This window comes from Silene latifolia, chromosome 5, assembly GCF_048544455.1.
Source record: "Silene latifolia isolate original U9 population chromosome 5, ASM4854445v1, whole genome shotgun sequence".
Classification (NCBI taxonomy): domain Eukaryota; kingdom Viridiplantae; phylum Streptophyta; class Magnoliopsida; order Caryophyllales; family Caryophyllaceae; genus Silene; species Silene latifolia.
The window spans coordinates 11,339,889-11,360,207 of NC_133530.1; the positions used below are offsets into that span (position 1 = coordinate 11,339,889).

Below are 20,319 nucleotides of genomic sequence, written 5' to 3' on the forward strand. Positions count from 1 at the left end.
TATATACTCCCTGTAATTCACTTGCAGTTCCTCCCATTTACTATATATCTCTTAGACGATACAAAAATAGTATAAAAAAAATATGGCTTATGATTTAACGTATAATGTCAAAAAAACCTTACTGAAAAACTAGAAAGAAAAAAAAAAAAAAATTGACAAATGAATCAATACCACTAGTAAAGTTATACGGAGTACATTATTGGCGATACTCATTACCTGAGTTCGAGACACGTAAACCAAAAAAATTCCCAAATTGATCCCTTTACACAAAGAAAACTATCATTGCATCCTTTTGTTAAATCCATTATCTGTAATGAACCAGATTTACGTAAGAAGATGTGGGTCGTCAAAAATAAAATCCCGGTCAAGCTCACCGTAATCAAACAAATATTCCAGGGAATTTACCCTAGGAGAAAATAAATTATTATTATTATTATTATTATTATTATTATTATTATTATTATTATTATTATTATTAGACAAATTTGTTAGAGTATATTGTGTATTAGCATCCAAATGGTTATTTGATGCGACATGGGATGGGAAAAAAGGAGAATTGAGATGGGTAGTAATGTCTTTGAGATCGGTCTCGAAACACAAGAGGATTTCTAGTGGTTCAAGGGGTGGCGAGGCGTTGGTAGGCTCGGATTTTGGCTTAGGGTTGGTAGGAATGGGAGAAGATGAAGAAGCGGCTTGATAACAAGTATGGTTTTTACGGTAAGTGACTTGAAAAGATGTAGGATCATGTTCAGTTCTTTGCACTTGCTTTGTAGCAAAACATCCTTTTTCTCTCTGAGTGCATCTGTAATATGCCCTGCTTACACATTCACAATACCGTGGCTGATCAGCTAGTCTTGCTTAAGACAGAAATATCTGTTTTAACGATAAAACGGGTCAGGTATCACCCCACATGGGGTATAGAACAAATCTTTTATCTTTTCCAATGCATTCTGCTTTTGACCCGTCTTAAGCTTAAGACGTAGAATTTATGATGAATGTATATTACTTACCTAGGATATTTGGCTCTTTGAATGTCCTTTTGTCCATATTTTCTCCAACTAAAACCATCTTCGATTGGTCCTTCAAGCCCACTTTTACGACAACCTTCCACTTTAAGGGTGTGTTGAGGAACTAACTTTCTGTAAGACAAAAAAACACAGCTTATGTATGCCAGAATTTCAATTCAAACATACATAAAAATCACACCTTTTTGAACAATTATGATGATAATGTACAAGTACATATGCAAATTCCTACCGCTATTTTTGGTGCGCACTGGGTAAACCTCCGGATGTACGTGCTAACCTGCAAACCACGTATATCGGGTAAGTCACCCGAGGGTGACAGGCTCGAATTCTATTAGGCATGGACTCAATCCAAGAATGCTTCACAAGATTTTGCTCTTGGGGAGTTTTGAATCCGAGTCTCCTGAGAATTTCACCCAAGTTTTAACCACTAGACTCCACCCCGTTATCAGCATTTTAAGTAGCCATAGTATAGTTCATAAAAACTTTATTTGGGTAAGTTATTTTACTCGGGGCCAAAAAATCAAGAAAGTGTTAAACACCACTAAAGCGCATAGCACACACCACAGATAATAGGTCTTAGGTTTAAATCTCTTCTCGCCCTTGCATATTCTTTTAAGAATTTTGCTAACTTTTTTACTCATTAATCGCTCCTAACATCTAAAATTCGTAAATTCTTTCGAAAATATTATCTTCAAGTGCCTTATACGGAGTAATCATTTTGGAAGAATTGAAGTTCCTAGGTACTTGATGCAATTCATGTATCTTGTGTTTTTGTACTATGTTTTTGTATGGAGCAACCAACTATCACTAAGAACTTATACATATAATTATATAAAACCGTCACTCATCCAATTGCAAGGATTCGGAATTAAGAATTTCGACACACGATAAAAAAAATGTAATATCCAATGGGGGTATGTAGTCCTTCAAAATCGTAATAAAGTTGCATAAATCTGACCCTTATAAGTTATAACCCTCGCGACTTAGCTTGTAGCTTGTAAGACAAAGTAAATGTAAGAAAATTAAAGCGAATCTTGATATAAACAAATACGGAGTAACAATTATATAAAAGAATAAATCTAAGTACTTTGTATTATCAAACCTATAATGGATAGAAGATTTTTTACCTCTTCCCAACAACTTTGTAGTCAGTTGAAGTTGAATCTTTGATGAAATTACCCTCAGAGCAAGAACTTTTAGGGCTCCCATTTACGGAAATAGGAGAATCATCAATTGTTCCCGTGATCGGATTCGTCGATTCAACGAGAGATTCATGTCTCAGGAAAGTAAGTGAACTTTCAATTTTTGCTAAAATCTTTTGTGCAACATTTAACCTATTTGATTCATCTAGTGAAGACGAAGAAGAAGAAGATGCCTTAAGAAGAATAGAGTAAAGTTGCTTAGTAAGATCTCTTCCTTCTACAAGCTCATTCAATAATCCCTTTTGATTTAAAGCATCAATCCCATTATTTCCCATTTTTTTTAGTTTATTATGTACTTGAAATATTATGTAATTACCAATTTATGTAAAATTAAAATAATTAATTAATTAATAAATTGCTTGTTTAATTTCAAATATTGGATGATAAAATGAACAAAATAATTCAAAAAAAAAATAGAGTTTAGAAAGAAGAAAAAGAATCTAGGATGACATGAATGTCAACTTTGAAAGTTGGAAATTTGAGGGTATTATACATCATTAATTTGATTTAAGGATTAGAAAATGAATTAGTGAATAATTAAATACAAGTTGTAGGTAGTACTCCCTCCGTTATTTTATATATGACGTTTTCGTTTTACGAGGTAAGCCTTTGACTTTGATAAGAGTATACATTTTATATTATTAGCTCATACGGAGTATATTTTTAGAGATATTGAAAAGAGAAGTGACTGTCTCGAAATGTGAGAATGACATATATAAAATAATGGAGGGAGTATATGAAAACATCAACATATTAGCAACAAAAAAGAAGTGGGTTATTAGCCTTTCATTTCGGGAAAAGCCTCCTAACAGTGGTGGAGCGAGGAGGGCTAACAGGAGCGAGCTAGTGTCCCTGCTGAAAATTGAAAATTTCGAAAAATTTAGTTAATTTTCGTCATTTTTTTCAAACTCACCTTATGGTATTATTCGGTTGTCTTCGTTAAAAAATTTTCCCCGCCAAATGTAAATCTTGACTCCGTCACTGCCTCCAATATTGCTACCAATCATGTTGAAGCAATGCTTACCGACGTTACCGTCCTCATCAACTTACCTCTTAAAAAACCATTGTAAGCAAGGATGACCTTGTCATTTGATGATGGAAGTCTCAATGTCAATGAATATAATATTTGCTTTCTCTAGTCAACTGCAATTGCCAGTCTCCATCTGTTATTCAAACCAAGAAGTAGTCACCCTAGATGTTGCTAGTTCATTGTTTGAAGAGATGATACACCTCCTATTTTAGGGTTTGAAAGTTATTTGGATTCATACTACGACGACACTTAGGCCCTATTTTTTTCGGCTGAAAAAAGTTGAACTGAACTGAATAGAAGAATTGAACTAAAATGAGTTGAAATTAAATTAAAAAAAAAAAAAACAGGGTAATATGATTGAAATGGCTTGAAAACATGATACTACTTTTTAGTATGGTCATGAAACTAAGATTAGGGAACAAAAATATATTGATCCTAATAACATAAATTATAGAACGAAAATACTTAACTTATATACTCTCTTTGTTCCAATGATTTGTTTGCCGTTTTTTCTTCCTTGGTGATGAACATTTTAATCAAAGACAAATAAATAACTGAGACAAGGGAGTAATAGAGTTGTAACCATTAACCCAAAACGATCCGGCTCAAAACTCCTTTAAGACATAACTAATACTAGTAACACACTGCACACTCAAATCCTTGCGAAAAATATATATATATTGTACCGATTCAAAATTACACAAACCGATTCTATCCAACTAGGTCAATTACCCGTCCTCAAATCGTACGATAAGGATGTGTAATTGTGAATCATGCTAATTATGTGAAGGAAAATTAATATTAAAACAAAGTCGGATCTTTGTAAATTGATGTGTTTAGTAGGTGGAATTGAGTGCTTCAACATATACATTAAACAAATGATGGTCGCAAGAGAATTTCAAGATTCATTCCGCGTTTCCTCTTCAGTCCTTTCACCCATGTCTCCAAATCAAGATATGTACGGATCAGTCACATTACTAGGGTTTTCAAGTTATGAGATTTATAAAGTCACTCGATCTCAATTATTTATTTAACTTTATTTAATTTTAATTTAGGTATTGTTTTTGCACTTGCAAACATACCTATTTCTCCGAACTCATCCAACAAGGTCCTGTTTGGTAAATAACGGATTATTTTCAACATAAATAGATTGCAATGGCAGATTGTTAATGGCAGATTTTAACGGAAGGTTTGACTAGCCTATTATAATTAACAGAATTAATTTGACTGTTTGGTAAATGGCAGATTACAGTTAGTAGATTGTTAGCTTTCTTTGACCCTTGGTAAATAGCAGAATAATTTTAGCATAAACAGATTGTAAAAGCAGATTATAAATGACAGATTTTATCAGAAGGTTTGACTAACATATTATAATTAAGGCATCGTTTAGTTGCCACTAGAAATGTGGGGGAATTCGAAATCCCATGAATTGGAAAAAATGAAGATGTTTGGTTACCCAAAATCTCATGATTTACTTTTTTCCTAGAAATTGCAAACTCCTCCATTATGGAGGAGTTTGATTACCTAGCTCCCCTAGGTAGTTTGAAATTCTTGTGTCCATTCAATTCCTACATGTCAACCAAATGTCTTTTTAGTAATTCACATGAATTACCCAATTCACGTGTTTTTGAAATTAACGGGAGAGTAATTCCGCCATGACAACCAAACGGCACCTAACATAATTAATTTGAGTGTTTGGTAATTGGCAGATTACGATTAGTAGATTGTTAGTTTTTTTTTTTTGTAAAATGGAACAAAATTTCTTATTTTACAATATGCTAACCAATATGCTGGGGTAAGTAGCATATTGTAAAACAACATATTGACCCAAATACGTTGTTTCAATATGCTGTTTACCAAACACTAAAATTAGCATATTGATGGGTCAAACATGCTAAAACCCTTGAATATGCTAAAAATCGGTTAATATGTTGTTTACCAAACACCCCTTTTGTAAAATGTATTAACATTTCCTAGTTTAGAATATGTTAACCAATATGCTGTGATAAGCAACATATTGACCCCAAATATACTGTTTCAATATGTTCTTTACCAAACACTAAAATTAGCATATTGACTGGTCAAACATGTTAAAACCCTTGAATATGCTAAAAATTGTCCAATATGCCGTTTTCCAAACACCCCCTAAGGTATAAGTAATAAGTTTATCTAATTATCATCAAGTGATAGTTTTAGACCACTTTTATCATTAAAACAATTATTGTTGCTTAAGCAAACCTTAAGTTATGGATAAATGAGTAAACCATTTTCCCTACGTTTTATTTCTATCTTTTTTCATTTTTACCCTTATGACTCCTTTTACGCAAAAAGAAAATCATAGGAAAATTAATATATGATAACTATCGTTAAATTTAACTAACAAATTATGATAGGTGCTATTGAGGAAACTATCAATGTCAAAACTAACACGAGTACTTTAAAACGACATATACGTTTTAAACTTAAGACGGGTCGAATATAATTGATAGGATAAAAGAAGAGTTTAATTTCTAGGGACTAGGGGGAATTAATCGTCTTGTACATGTATAGCCAAGTTGATTGTTATTTGACATGTTTTAGTGTTAAGACAGATATACTCGTCTTAAGAGACTAACCGACTAAGTAATTGTATACCTCAGTTGAACAGAAATTGACATCAGCATGAAAACCCTAGCTTACGTCGACCTAGAGACGTAGCCAATAGCAACATGCCTAAACTTCAAGATGTGTGCTCTTTCTATTTTTATTGGATTGAAGTCCGAGGATGGGGGGCACATAATCCTCATATGATTGGCCAAGTGCCATAGTTGCACATTGTTTATAATCCCAACTTGGCAACTACATGTCCAGTATGCACAAATGCACAATATACAATCATCCTTATTGTTTGATGTTTATATCGAGGGGAGAGGCCGAGGAGGATCGGAGTTTGTAGAAATAAAATTTGGAGATAACTATTAGCACATTAATTTATGCGTTTTATTGATTTCTAAACTCATGTGTCCTAGTTTTGCGTGTTTAAGTTGCTAATTCGCTCATATTTTGACTACTTTTGTAGATCGCATTACTTACTTATATGCGAGTTGGATAACAGATCAGATTGGTCAGTATCTGAATTGCGAGTTGGATAACAGGCTGGATGACCGGGATTTCACATGTTAGAAGGCGTGTTGGAATATAAACCACCGTGTGAGTGTCATACATTGGTTGTGTCTTCTTCTTATCAATTGATTTTAGGATATAACTTCTCTTGTATGAGTCAAGTGATCCATCTCGTCTCCTTTTGAGTAAGGCTAATACCTATTTTCATGTTCTAACAAAACTAATGAAATTCCATTTTGTAAGATTAGTCGCTCGGACTTAACTAAAATGACCTAGTCGTAAGTTTGGAGAAAACTACCGTGTCTTCTAGCAGAGGGGTGAGCAATGAGAGGAGAAGCCATCTTGCGGGTGTGCTCGGGGTGGCTGTTGTGGAGGTGCAGGAGAAATATCTCGGGTTGCCCACCGTAATAGGACGATCGAAGAAGGCTCTAACTAATATCTTACGGGATAAATTGAGCAAGAAATTGCAAGCGTGGTATGGGAAAACATTGTCGAGGGCGGGTAGGGAAGTGTTGATTAAGGCGATTGCCCAATCTATCCCTACCTATATTATGAGTATGTTTAAAATTCCCGCATCTTTTTGCAACGAACTTCGATCTCTAATTTCTCAATTTTTGTGGGGAAGTGAGGGTGGCAGGAGGAAGATAGCATGGGTAGCTTGGAGCCGGCTCTGTCAGCCTAAGTGTAAAGGGGGGCTGGGTTTTCGAGACTTGGAGAAATTCAATTCCGCTTTACTTGGTAAACAAGCTTGGAGATTGATTGCGCATGGGACACGTTATGGGCTGGGGTTATGAGGGCACGATATTTTGCTGACAGTTTGTTTTTGGAAGCAGGTCTCGGACACAATCCTAGTTACACGTGGAGGGGTATTTGGGAGGCAAAAGAGGTCTTGAAGAAGGGTTTGAGACGGAGAATTGGGGATGGTGAAAGCACTCTAGTGTGGAGAGACCCGTGGGTTTTGGGCTCTTATTCGGGGCAGGTTATCTCGCCATGTGTGGGTAATGAAGACCTTCGAGTTGCGGAGTTACTTGATGATACGGGCATGAATTGGAACCTAGCGAAGTTAGAAGGTATGTTTCTCCCTTTCGAGGTTGCGTGTATTTCGAATATACGCCTCAGTGATGGACGGCTAGGGGACTCGTGGTTCTGGGCAGGGGAGAAGGATGGGGTTTATTCGGTTAGGTTTGCTTACAAGTTTCTTATGGAAGGTGAGGAGGAGGGGACGGGGCAGTCGGATTGGAGCCGGGAACAGTGGATATGAAACAAAATATGGAGAGCTCCTATTTGGCCTCGTATAAAAAATTTCTTCTGGCAAATGTGTAGAGAGGCGATTGCTACCAAGGTGAATCTAAAAGCTCGTGGTGGTAGTGAGGATGTTACTTGCCCTATATGTGGTGGTTCGTCTGAATCTTTGATTCATCTTTTCCGGGGTTGTGGGTGGGCTGGCAGCCTGGCAGGGTATGGGATGGGTTGGGTTTGGAGGAGGAAGGCCGTGACGGGTTTGAGAGGGTGAAGGAGTGGGTGGAGGCACGGATGAGAGAGATAGGAGATGACCATTATGTACGTTTTATGGTTGGGTGTTGGGCCATTTGGGAAGGAAGGAATAAGAGGGTGCTTGATGGTAAGGAAGTTGATGCGAGAGCGGTTGTGCGACGGGTTTGGGAGGTGGAGCAGGAGATCGAGCGCATGAAGGAGGAGAAGGGTAAGAGGGGTGAGTCGGGGATGGGGAGAGGGGCAAGGCAAGGGGAGGGGAGGGAGAGAGCTGGGTTCCACCTATGGTTGGTCGCATAAAAATTAATATTGATGCGGCATCAAAGGAGGATGTGGGTGTGGGGATTGTGTGTCGAGATGAGACTGGGGAGTGTTTATGGGGTGTGTCCAATCGAAGAATTGTGCTATGGGAGCCGAGGATTGCGGAAGCAGTGGTGGTGCTTGAAGGTTTGTAGGAAGCGAAGAGACGAAGCTATCGACATATTGTCATGGAGAGTGATTGTCTCTAGCTAATCGAAGACATTAAGGCCTTGTTTGGATAGGAAAAAAGAAGGGAAAGGAAGGGGAGAGGGAAGGAGGGAAAAGAAAAGAAAGGAAGGGGATAAAGGAGGAGATGATTTTCCCTCCAAATCTTGCCTATGTTGGTGGGAAAATAATTTGCCTTATAGGAGGGAAATAGAGGGATCCATTTTCCCTCCCCTCCAAATCCCTCTACCTTCATTTTGCTAACCAAATAATGGATTTCTCATCCTTCCAATTCCCTTCCCTCCCTTTCCCTCCAAATCCCTCAATCCAAACACACCCTAAGAGCAGCAAGGAGGGGCGTAATGAATATTTCTTAGTTATAGACGATATCTGTTCCTTACGTAATGATTTTGATTCTATTGTTTAGTCTTTTGTCCGTAGAACCGGTAACTCTGTGGCATATTTGCTCACACATTATGAGCCGAATGTGCTAGGTAGACGTGTTTGGACGACTGGGTTACCACTTCCGGCTGCTGCTGCGATGTATGCTGATTTTCGTTTAATGAATTAATACCCTCATGGGTTTCTTCAAAAAAAAAAATGACCTAGTCTCGTATCAAATTGATCTGCAAGGTTTTAAACACGGCACTCATGAGTTATTAATTTGTGGTTTAACCACTTAAACCTAACACTATTTAACAAATTAGTACTTCCTTCATTCCAATTTTATAGATGTGGTCTAATAATGTTCATATGCTAAAATCTCAATGATGATAACTTGATAAGAAAAAGCTTCAAATAACGGGTGCTCTTTATTGTTAGCGTGAAGAATCACATATTAGCTCTCCCACATCGTAGAAAGAGAGAAATGTAATCTACTTTATAAACCAAAGAGCTACTCTTCCCATTGTCAATTGATTTTGAGATGGAACATCCTTATACTTGTAAAATAAACACTCTCTTCCTCGACCGGTGCAGGCCATATGCGATCTAACATTTAGAGAGCAGAAGGTTGTGTCATCACAAAGGTAAAGCCCAATAACGATGGGCAATTCGTTTCTGGCCCGTCGGATAATCGTAGCCCAAACACTCGCGGGCAACACATTTAATTTGTATAACAGGCTGGGTTGGTCATACACTTTACTGTCTTACATAGGAGCTGGATCCATACAGAATTTGGTCAAACTCTAAATACACTCCTGTGTTAAAAAAACCTAAATTCTCATTATAAACGGACACTATCTGTCTATGATAAAAGACGGGTCAAATACAATACCATTTTCCTAATAAGACAAACAACAAGTGGAGTGGTGGGAGCAAAAAAATGTTACCACTTTCATTGTATTTGACCCAAAAAAAATTCTCAACTGAAAACTTAAGCTTAAACTTATGGTTGGAGTCTTAGATCAGTTTTATATTCTAACACGCTCACCCTAACACGAATACCCTTTGGATGATGGTAGGAGTCTCATGACTCATAATCAATTTTATATTCTAACAAAAATCATAAACTAAAGACAAATAGTTTCGTCCGCTAATTTCAAATCAAATATCATTACGTAGAACTCGGTATAAGGCTTACTAGCTTAACTGATATCATAATAATAGTGATACTTATTAAGTTATTCATATTATTCACGACCTGGTTTACAATCCGTCAGCATTATATTGCACTTGGAAAAAAGAACTCATAAAAACATATCGGATAAGGTCAGTTTTTGAAAGGTCAAGATTTGGATTTTTGGTCAAACTGATACTATTTTTACCAAATAATTAATTTTTTTTAACATAATAAAAATACTACGTGTCACAAACCTAGTCGATTAAACCTACATGCACAAGATCAACAAACTTCCCATGCATGAAGACACGTATCACCTCCATTAACTCAACCTTCCACACCTCTTCCTCATCTCATCCCACACTATTTTCTGACCAATTCCTCTCTTAAACAACAAATAACAATAAATCAAAACAAAAATACTTGTGCAAAACGGTTTTATCAAAATGGTAAAATTAGCGAGTGCAAGAGAGATTAGGCAATATGGACCAAGATTATCAAGAAAACGTTCAGAATACATGAATGCAGGATTATATGTGTTTGCAACTGTTGTTTTATTAATGGGATTTTTAGCACAGTTTTCAAGGGAACCTAAATCTGGACTTGTTCTACTACTAATTGGATTTGCTTTGATTTTAGCTGTTAATCTTCATGATCTTGTTGCTCATCTTGCTGGTGTTGATTATCGGTTTTCGTTAATGGAGTTTGATAATCAACTTGCTCTTGTTGAGTTTGCTGTTCCCTTTGTTCAGTCTTTGGGTTGTCTTCTTTCCTTCTTGGGGATTCTCTTTCTCTTCATCCTGGTAATTAATCATCTTGTTTTCGGTTTTGTTTTTTTTATTGTCGATTTTTATATGAGACGGTTTTATAATAAGTTATTTTACATCCATACTTCTTGTGGCCTGACCCACTGCTGAGTTAGTCTTGTGCAAAGCGGTTTTACGCTAATATAATGGGAAAACGGATCCAAGCACAACCTATTAGTGAGTAAAAATGGTTGTTAAAAGATTCTGTTTTACGATAAATTTGCGTAAAACCGCCTTATATAAGATTGCAATAATTTTTCATATGATCCTCCATATAATTTGTTAGCTTACGTACGGTACATTTTTTTTAATGGATTTTAGAAAGATAACATTAAGGTTCTCGCAATTTATTAGACCTCTTAGGCAAAAAATAGGACTTGGGGAGAAAAAAAAATTCCGTTGCCGGGACTTGAACCCGGGTCTCTCGGGTGAGAGCCGAGTATCCTAACCAACTAGACTACAACGGATGGTTGTACAACAGCGGATATTAATAATTCATAAACAAAATAAATTGAATTAAGAACTCTTGAACTAACTGCAACAAGGAAATCCCATTTCAATTTGAGCGAAGTACTCCTGTTTGAGAGCAATTTGGTACTCCCTACATACCACACCAATGGTAACATTGAGACTTTAGGTACTATTTATGGTCGTAGAAAATCGTCGATATTATTCTTAATCTATAAGACAAAATATAGTCATGTGAGATCTTGTTTGATTTATCGTCATGAATGCTATAAGAATATCAAATTTTTATAATTTTGGATAATGTAATTAAAGATATTCACGTTGCAAAACGTGTCTCGAAAAGTGTGAAAAAATCAATGTTACCATTGGTGTGATATGGAGGGAGGATAAACTAAAATCTATAGAAGTCGAAGGGTAATATAAATAGTGATTCATGCCTAGCTAATACTCGTACATGCTTTCTTAGTAGTTCTTTCGTAGCCTCTGGCCTAGTAAACTTAGGGGTGTTAAATGAGACAAGACAGCTCTCGAGGTGAACTCGAGATCGGCTCGGTCAAACCTCGGCTCGTGCACATCCTATTAATGGGTAAAAATGGTTATTAAAAGATTTCGTTTTACGATAAATTTGTGTAAAACAGCCTTATACAAGATCATACGGTACATTGTTTTTGAATGGATGTTAGAAAGGTAACATTGAGGTTCTCGCAATTTATTAGATCCCTAATCCCTTAAACGAAAAAAAAAAGGACTTGGGAGGAAAAAAAGTTCCGTTGCCGGGACTTGAACCCGGGTCTCTCGGGTGAGAGCCGAGTAACCTAACCAACTAGACTACAACAGATTGTTTTAAAGAGGTAGATATTAATAATAAATAACCTAAATAAATTGAAGTAAGAGCTCTTGGGTTAAGTTCAACAAGGAATCCCATTTTAATTGAGTGAAATATTTGAGAGCAATTTCGTGCAAACTAAAATCTACAAGAGTCGAAGGGTAATATAAACTTCCATACAGTAATATTTTCTCGTATGAATATACGATCCGCCATAACTCCATATATAAATTGTTAGTTTATGTAGGTACATTTTATTTTGAGTTAGTCTTTAATAATGTAAAATGGATCCAAACATAACCTTATTAGTGGGTAAAAACGACTACTAAAAATATCTGTTTTACGATAAATTTCTGTAAAATCGCCTTACACAAGTATTTTCCATATATTTGTTAAATGAATTCTAGAGACGTAACACCTAAGGTTGGCAATTTATTAAATCCCTTGCACACTTGTATAAACATACTCCGTAAATAAGTAAATGTGGGCTCTTAGGAATTAAAAAAAAAAAAAAAGAATTAGGGAGAAAACAAATTTCGTCACCGGGACTATAGTGATTGGGATGCGTTTATAATATATAAACTGAAGTAAGACCCTTAGAGCTAACTGTAACAGCTCCAAGGAATCCCAATTCAATTTGAGTAAGTATTCGATTCTTTTGAGAGTGTAGTAAACTTAAATCTACGAAAGTCTTAAAGGGAAATATAAATGCGATTAGTGCCTGCCTAGCTAACACATCCTTTCCTAAAAGTCGTCTCGTACCTTCTGGCTTCTGGCCTAGTAGTCCCTAGTCCCGATTGTGCGTATGATGAGTAATTAACTACATGCAGGAAGAGAAAGGGATCGGATATAGATTGGAAAACCATGCCTTGAATTTGCTCATTGCTGGACCAGTACTGTGGTTGATTGGCTCAATACACAACGCTTGCCAAATTTACGAAAGATCTGATGGACATGTTCAAATACTTCAAGAGAGTGTTCACATTCCGTTTTTGCTAGGAAGCTTATTGTTTGTGGTGGGTGCTATCGTTAATAGGAGCGAACACACAGGATGGTTTGATCGGCATGGCCTTATGTTACTTGTAAGTCTTTTTCAACATATTGCTACATACGTTTTGTGACAAAATCCTCAATATGATAAGTTCTCGGCGGTTTAGACCTGGCCATGATATGTTTCATACAATCATTTTACAGGTTTTACCTTGTAAGAAAAGATAAAACATAAGATATGACTCGAATTCTGAAACACAGAAGTATAGACAAAACTATCTCGACTCTTATTATGTCCAAGAAGGGACACAAACAGTGGCGGAGCCAGAATGGTTTACAATGGTTTACCTGTGGGGTCTATTCTAATGTAATTGTTATTCATTTCTTATTACGGGTCTTAAAGACAATTTCCAAAACAGACAACTTTTAATGATAAAAAAACGTCACATGTGGCTACGCCACTAGACACAAAGATGCGTATAACCTAGGAAAGTGTTGTTTGAACAGAGTAAAGCTTATGTGTTATCTTCTAATGAATGCAGGGTAGAACTTGGACGTGGTTGGGAATCTTTGGGAGCGTGTTCTTGTTCATCGGAGGGTTAATGAACGTGGTGAAGGTGTTTAAGATGCAACAAATCGATGGACTACGCTTAGAAAAGCTTCGAGGAGGCGCCCAAGAAAGGCTAGTCAGAGTAAGAGAAGGCCAAGTGCCTTTAATCATAGAGGACAACCTTTCTACACGAAAGCGTCAAGTCCCGGATACAAGGTTGCCTGTCGGGTCTACTCCTTACAAGGATGTCCTTGTTGGTAATAACTAAAAACAATTGTTTTCCTCTTGTGAAGAACCGTTGTTTGAATTTGTTGTGACTGAAATTTTCTAGGGTGTGTATTCGCCATCATTTTTACTCATCCAGTTGTGTTAGGTTTGTTTTCGTGGTTACACAAGGTAATTTCGACGTGGGTGACATGATGATTTTACTTGCTTTTCAAGATCAATAGTTTTTATGGAATTTTGTACCCTATAATCCTCATTTGATGTTTCCCTAGAGCACTAATCTTTTACACAAATTCTCATTATAGACGGCGTATATCCGTCTATAGTTATAAACGGGTCAAATATCCACCCACTTTAAGCAAAACGGGCTAAATGTTACCAGTGCCATTTCCTAAGCTAAAACAGGTAGTTTATTACAAGGAAATGGTACTGGTGACATTTGGCGTTAAGGTTGTGACATTTGGCCCGTTTTGTTTAAAGTTGGTGGATATTTGACTTGTCTATAGTTATAGACCGATATCCCCCATCTATAATAAGACGCTTTGAATCTTTTAACACTTTTCATGTGTAGAGGTGTTTTTTGGTATAACAAGGAAACTCTAAATGATTTTGGTACGACAATTTTGCCTTCTGGCTCGTCCAAGAAGCAACAGTTCAATTTTAGCTTTTGGCTTGTCCATGAAGAGCGGATCTATGTAAACCTCGCAAAACCGACCAAATCCGAACTCGACCCGCATCAGAATCGAAGCCCCGATTCTGTCCCAAACTTATTCAACTCGACCTGAATGTTTATTATCACATACCGACTGTTATCTTACATAACTTGATGACAACCCACCAGAAATGACCCGACCCGAATTCTTGCAAACTCAAACAACCCAAATTCGAATTCCCAATTCGACTGACCCGTTTGTCGGGTTTAATTTCTAGGCGTTATGTTTGTTTGTCATATCTATCCTATTTGACCTGGTATTACTCGTTAATTCTTAAAAACATTTTGTTTTATCTCATCTATCCTCTATTGAAACGTTCTAATTTAAAGACGGATATGTTCGTTTAAAATGAGACCAATCAGATGTTTATATGATAATAACTCAGTTTAGTATTTACCAAAGTACGGCTTTACCCAATTTTTTCCCTTCAAGAATTCAAACGATTTTTGAGAGGCCGTGTGCTGAATTTCTGCGTTAGGTGGTTGTTCTAATCTCACTTATTAATTAAATTCTGGACTGTGATTGAAATTCCGCAACTGCTGTCCATTGTTAAGTAATACTCCCTCCGTCTCAATCATTTATTTTCCGATATAATCTGAAACAATGCTGGGTTGATTATAAGTTTTCACAGATCAGATGAGCTTGAGCACAGTGCCAAAATACATGGGAATATTTGAATTGTTTAAGAGATATAAATTATCATATGATGAGGTGAGTTTAATACTACAAAAGTGCACAAAATCAAAAGATTCAAAATTAGCCAAGCAAATTCATGGAATGCTGATAACAAATGGGAGTGATCTATCTCAGATGTCAGTAGATGCAAAGATTTTGGGTGTTTATGCAAGTTGTGGTAATGTAGGTTATGCACGCCAACTGTTCGATAAAATGCGAACCCCAAATGTTTTTGCTACTAATTGGATGATTTCAGTTATGGCATTTAATGGGTATAATTCTGAGGCAATTGGGTATTTTTCGTTTAGTCGGAAACTGGGAAATTTACCTAATAAGTATACGTTTTCGTTTGTTTTGAAAGCGTGTGTCGGTTTGTTGGATTTGAATAAGGGAAGGGAAGTTCATGCTGTGATAAATAAGATGGGTTGTGAGTGTGAGACTTTGGTTTGTAATGCTTTGATTGATATGTATGGTAAATGCAGTAAGATAGAGTATGGTAGGAGGCTTTTTGATTGGATGCCTGTAAGAGACGTAGCGACCTGGACGTCTATGATTTCTGGGTATTGTAATAGGGGGCAGCTTGATGAAGCAGTTGTGTTGTTTAAGCAAATGAAGTTGAATGGGTTGGAGCCAAATGATTTTACATGGAATGCGCTGATTGCGGGCTTTGCTCAGAGTGGAGATCGAGTAAGAGCTCTTGAGCTTTTCTCTCAAATGAGTGAAGCCGGGCTGGGCACTGACTTGGTTAGTTGGAATGCCCTGATTTCCGGTTTTGGTCGAAGCAGTCAGCCTGTTAAAGCTCTAGACTTTTTTGGACAGATGTTAGTTTCTGGAATCAAACCTAATCATGTGACTGTAACAGGGGTGCTTCCGGTATGTGGAGTAATAGGCTCAATTAAAAGAGGCAGGGAACTTCACGGCTTAATATTCAGGCTGGCCCTGGAGAACAATGTCTACGTTGCTAATGCTGTTATCGACATGTACTCGAAATGTGGGTGTGTTAAATCAGCTAGAAATGTATTTGACATTACTCATGTACGGAATGTTGCTTTATGGAATGTCATAATTGGATGCCTTTGGAGGCATGGCATGGTTAATGACTCTCTTCTATTGTTTGAAAAAATGCTCGAGGGAGGTTTTCGGCCAAATGAAGTAACTTTAGTTTCTGTTCTTTCTGCTTGCAGCCATGGAGGGTTAGTTGAAAAGGGTATGGAAATTTTTAGGTCCATGAAAGAAAAGTACAAGGTTGAGGCCGGTAAGGAGCACTATGGTTGTGTTGTTGACCTTTTATGCCGGGCAGGGAAAGTGGAAGAAGCTCATGAGATAATCAAGAGGATGTCCATGGCACCTACAGAGTCAATTCTCGGATCTTTCTTCAATGGATGCATAATCCATGGAAGAAGAGATCTTGCAGAAGACGTTGCCAAAAATCTATCAGAAGATGATCCTCAGAAGACTGCAGCATTGGTGACATTGTCAAACATATATGCAGGTGAAAAAAAGTGGCAGGAAGTTCAGAATGTGAGGAACATCATGAAGGGGAAGGGATTTAATAAAAATCCCGGTTTTAGTTCAGTTGAAAGAAAGAAAGAATGAATTTTTTGGGTTATCTTGAATCAAGTCATGCTAATGAAATATTGTCATAGGGTAAATGAGCCGTCCTTGTAACTGGTGTATCACATTTCGCGCCTAAGGAATGCAACAACTGTTAACTGCTGGACTGGCTGCTGATTATGTTCTTTGTGCAGTATTTTTTACAAATTTATTTGCATAAGTTTCAAGAATACCTCCAGAGACTGAAGCTTCAAATAATGGTATTAGCAGGACTAGTTTCTTTGTTTGAATACTAATGCAACTTTTTCATTCTGTCGCCACTCACCTGCAACATCTATGTATGCAATTGAGAAGTCTTATTATACACCGTTTTTGGCCTCATTAGAACCGTATTGAATTGATTTTCTCTCCAAAGCTTACCTTTCAATTTAATTAATTCCACATCGAACAGGGAACTTGATGAACAAGGGATCTGAGACAAGTGACAAGCTTCCTGTTCAACAAATGGGAACAAATGGTTACTGCCATTGTGGTGTTATTCACTCATTCCTAATATGCAAAGCTGGAAATATCATCACCAAGTTGGGTTGGCGAGTTCTTTCCGAGCCACATACACTAGTAAGTTGGGTTGGCGAGTTGATATTTGGAATGTCATTAGTACTGCATCCAGCATACTCGTGTTTTGCCTCGTCCAAATTTCCGTTCATCTTGGATTAGGAAAATTGTTTGGTTTCAACCTGAAGCTGTTGCTAATTGCATCAAACCCAAATGTTGGAGGTCCGACGACAGCCTGTGGGATGGCAATAATGGCATCCACAAAAGGTTGGAACTCCATGACTATTCCTGGTGTCCTTGCTGGAAGTTTTGGTATCGCCAATTCAACTTTTAATTAGGGTTGTCGAATTGTCGAATAGAATAGTTTGTTTACCTACTTGCATGATTTGTTTAAGATGCTTGCTTAAACTGTAATTTTAGTCACAACTCCTTATTGTCACATTTGGTATCTAAGATAGGAATAGAAATGGAGCAAAGTATTTGGATTGAGTTTAGTAATATCAAATTCAAGCTAATACAATGTTCAATCTTATATGACTAGACCAAATTAGAAGCTTATATAAAGGTCGAATTCAAGCTTATATATGTTCACGAGTAAAATAGCATCCTACTTTGATAGATAGATGAGATAAACTTTTTGCTAAATTATGTGCATTATGCTTTGTCTCATTTAACTTATACGGCTCATTTTAATCTTAAAGACAAATTGTTAATTCTTTGATATTTTGCTTCTGTCCTGTTTATCCTATTTGATTATTTTAATCTGAAGACGGATATACTCGTCTTAAAAGAGATCAACTACGGAGTGTCGGAGTATAAGGTAATATGATGACTTACTCACTAACTTACAAATAGCTGCTCGTTTGATTCATGATTGCCTGATTGGCATTGTTAAAGGCTTAAAGCTTTGGTAAAGATGGGTTTCAATTTCATATAAGTGACTTCTACCTGCAGATGAAATATCATTTTTACGAATCATTGAATTATACTTCATGTATTTACTAAAAGAATTCAAACTATACCTCAACACAAATTCTCATTTATGACGGACAAAATTCGTCACAAGCTTGTGACCTGAAACAAAAAGGCAAATAGGAGATGGTTGTGAGAAGTCAAAACTTATGACCGTCACAAGCAGACTGACAGGAAGTAAGAGAACCTACTCCAAGTAACCATCTGTCCATCTGATACGCAATTATGTCAATTCTTATATCCTACACCCATGTGTAGGATACTACATACTCCCTCCAACTCCCCACTCATCCTCAACTTCCTCCTTTTTTTTCTTTTTTTCTTTTTTTGCTTTTTTTTCCATTTAAAATTTTAAAACAAAAAATTAACTTCCACTTTTAAGAAAATTTACCACAGTCATATTCAGTTTAAGTATTACGTAGTGTTACATTCACAATATGACACTATTATATTCATTTTAAGTTTAGTGAATATGACAATATTGTTTAATGAATATGTGCTTTAAAGTGCGATATTCGCAATAGAACACTATCATATTCACTTTCAGTTTAGTGAATATGACAGTGTAGTTTGATGAATATGTATTATGTGGTGTGATATTCATCCCATGGTTATATTATATTCACTTTCACTTTAGTGAATATAACATTTATAGTTTAGTGAATATGACTTTATTTGTTCAAATATATTGAACAATAATCATGAACGTTTAATTTCATACCAAAACCGCATATTACAAAATAATTTAAGGAAAAAAAATTATGTGATATGATATGAATATGTCAATTACGTTATGTGAATATGTGAGGAAAAATAAAATAAATAACAAAATATATAAAATATGATCTCTATTTGTAGAGGAATTAAAATTATAAATAATAATATATTTTTTATTATTTTCTAATTTATTTAATTTCTAATTTATTTATTATAAGAAAAAAATTAAGAAAAGGGAGTACCATGCACCATACTCCTGGGTGCATGGTATAATTTACCCAATTATGCATGCCACGCCACTATCACAGTAATTGGAGAAAATTATGGTGGTTTCAAATAACGTATTTTCTTACACAGATTTTAGCCAAATCAAAGGTAACACTTACTTTATCACACTTATTGAGACATATTTTGCAATGCGAATATTTTTAGTTACACGTAATTAAAAATTATAAAAATTTTATTTTCTTATAACATTCGTGACAATAAATCAAACAAGATCTCACATGACTATATTTTATCTTATAAATTAAGAATAATATCAATAATTCCCTATAAGGCTACAACCATGAATAGTGCCAAAAAACAAGCGTTACCTTTTGTTTGGATGAAAGAGAATATTTAAGATGGGTATTGTTTGTTTTAAGTTTAAAACGGGTTAAATACATACAGAGTATTAAATTATATCATGCCTAAAAAATGTAAAAGTTGTATTTTTTACCATCATGTGATAATAATATTTAACCCATTTAAAGATTTGAGACGAATCCTCCATCTTACTGATTTTCGTAAGGATCTCACCTATATAGTGTTACTAATTTGTGTGACATGTTATATGTCTAAAGGAAACATAACATTTTTTTTAGACCGAAATATTTGTCTTAAATAAAAAATGGATTACGTACTTATATAGATAGACATATGTAAATGTATTAATGTGTTCAACGTATAAGGTTGGAGGCCTTGGAGCTCATCTAATGCAATTTTCTTTATTTATTTATTTATTTTTCTTTTCTTTTTCGAAACAATAATGCAATTTGATTTATTGGATGAAGCTCATGTAATTTATTCGGAAATAATAATGCACAATTATATGACTCGATGAAGTTAGTATTTGAGGTTGTGACTTGTGAGAGATAGAGCAGCATATTTTTTTTATATATTATTTAAAATTACGTTGTATTAATTATCTAGGAGTATTATAGATGATCTAAGTCATCTAACCTTATTAATATTCACTCTCTATTCCAGTAATTGTTTACTCTCCCTTTATTTTGTGAAAGAAAAAAAAAAAAAAAATGTAAGCATATCAATGGAACGGAGGCAATAGTATCAAAAGTTTAGATAGATAGTCTTCAATTGAATTATTTAGGGTCTAAATTCGATATT

The 20,319-nt window shown here is 35.8% G+C and overlaps 2 protein-coding genes and 2 non-coding genes across 5 annotated transcripts; 2 read left to right on the top strand and 2 right to left on the bottom strand.

The window, feature by feature from the left end:
- The first annotated feature begins 529 nt into the window (after positions 1-529).
- LOC141656694 (uncharacterized) lies at positions 530-14,011 on the top strand. Of its 2 annotated transcripts, XM_074463694.1 has the most exons (4): positions 530-717; positions 10,519-10,682; positions 12,810-13,061; positions 13,512-14,011. In XM_074463694.1, the coding sequence occupies exons 1-4, from the start codon at positions 681-683 to the stop codon at positions 13,785-13,787; spliced, it is 729 nt and encodes a 242-aa protein (XP_074319795.1). In that variant the 5' UTR covers positions 530-680; the 3' UTR covers positions 13,788-14,011. The 2 variants fall into 2 exon arrangements, with proteins under 2 accessions (XP_074319795.1, XP_074319794.1); XM_074463693.1 differs by lacking the exon at positions 530-717 and having other exon boundaries at positions 10,175-10,682.
- Positions 11,080-11,152, bottom strand: TRNAE-CUC (transfer RNA glutamic acid (anticodon CUC)). The gene has a single exon. It is a non-coding gene; the product is annotated as a tRNA-Glu (tRNA).
- On the bottom strand, positions 11,919-11,991 carry TRNAE-CUC (transfer RNA glutamic acid (anticodon CUC)). Its single transcript has one exon. It is a non-coding gene; the product is annotated as a tRNA-Glu (tRNA).
- A 749-nt stretch (positions 14,012-14,760) lies between the features above and the next one.
- LOC141656691 (pentatricopeptide repeat-containing protein At5g59600-like) lies at positions 14,761-17,822 on the top strand. Its single transcript, XM_074463684.1, has 2 exons — positions 14,761-16,946; positions 17,138-17,822. Exon 1 carries the CDS (start codon positions 15,094-15,096, stop codon positions 16,726-16,728), a length of 1,635 nt encoding a protein of 544 aa, XP_074319785.1. The 5' UTR covers positions 14,761-15,093; the 3' UTR covers positions 16,729-16,946; positions 17,138-17,822.
- The last annotated feature ends 2,497 nt before the right edge of the window (positions 17,823-20,319 follow it).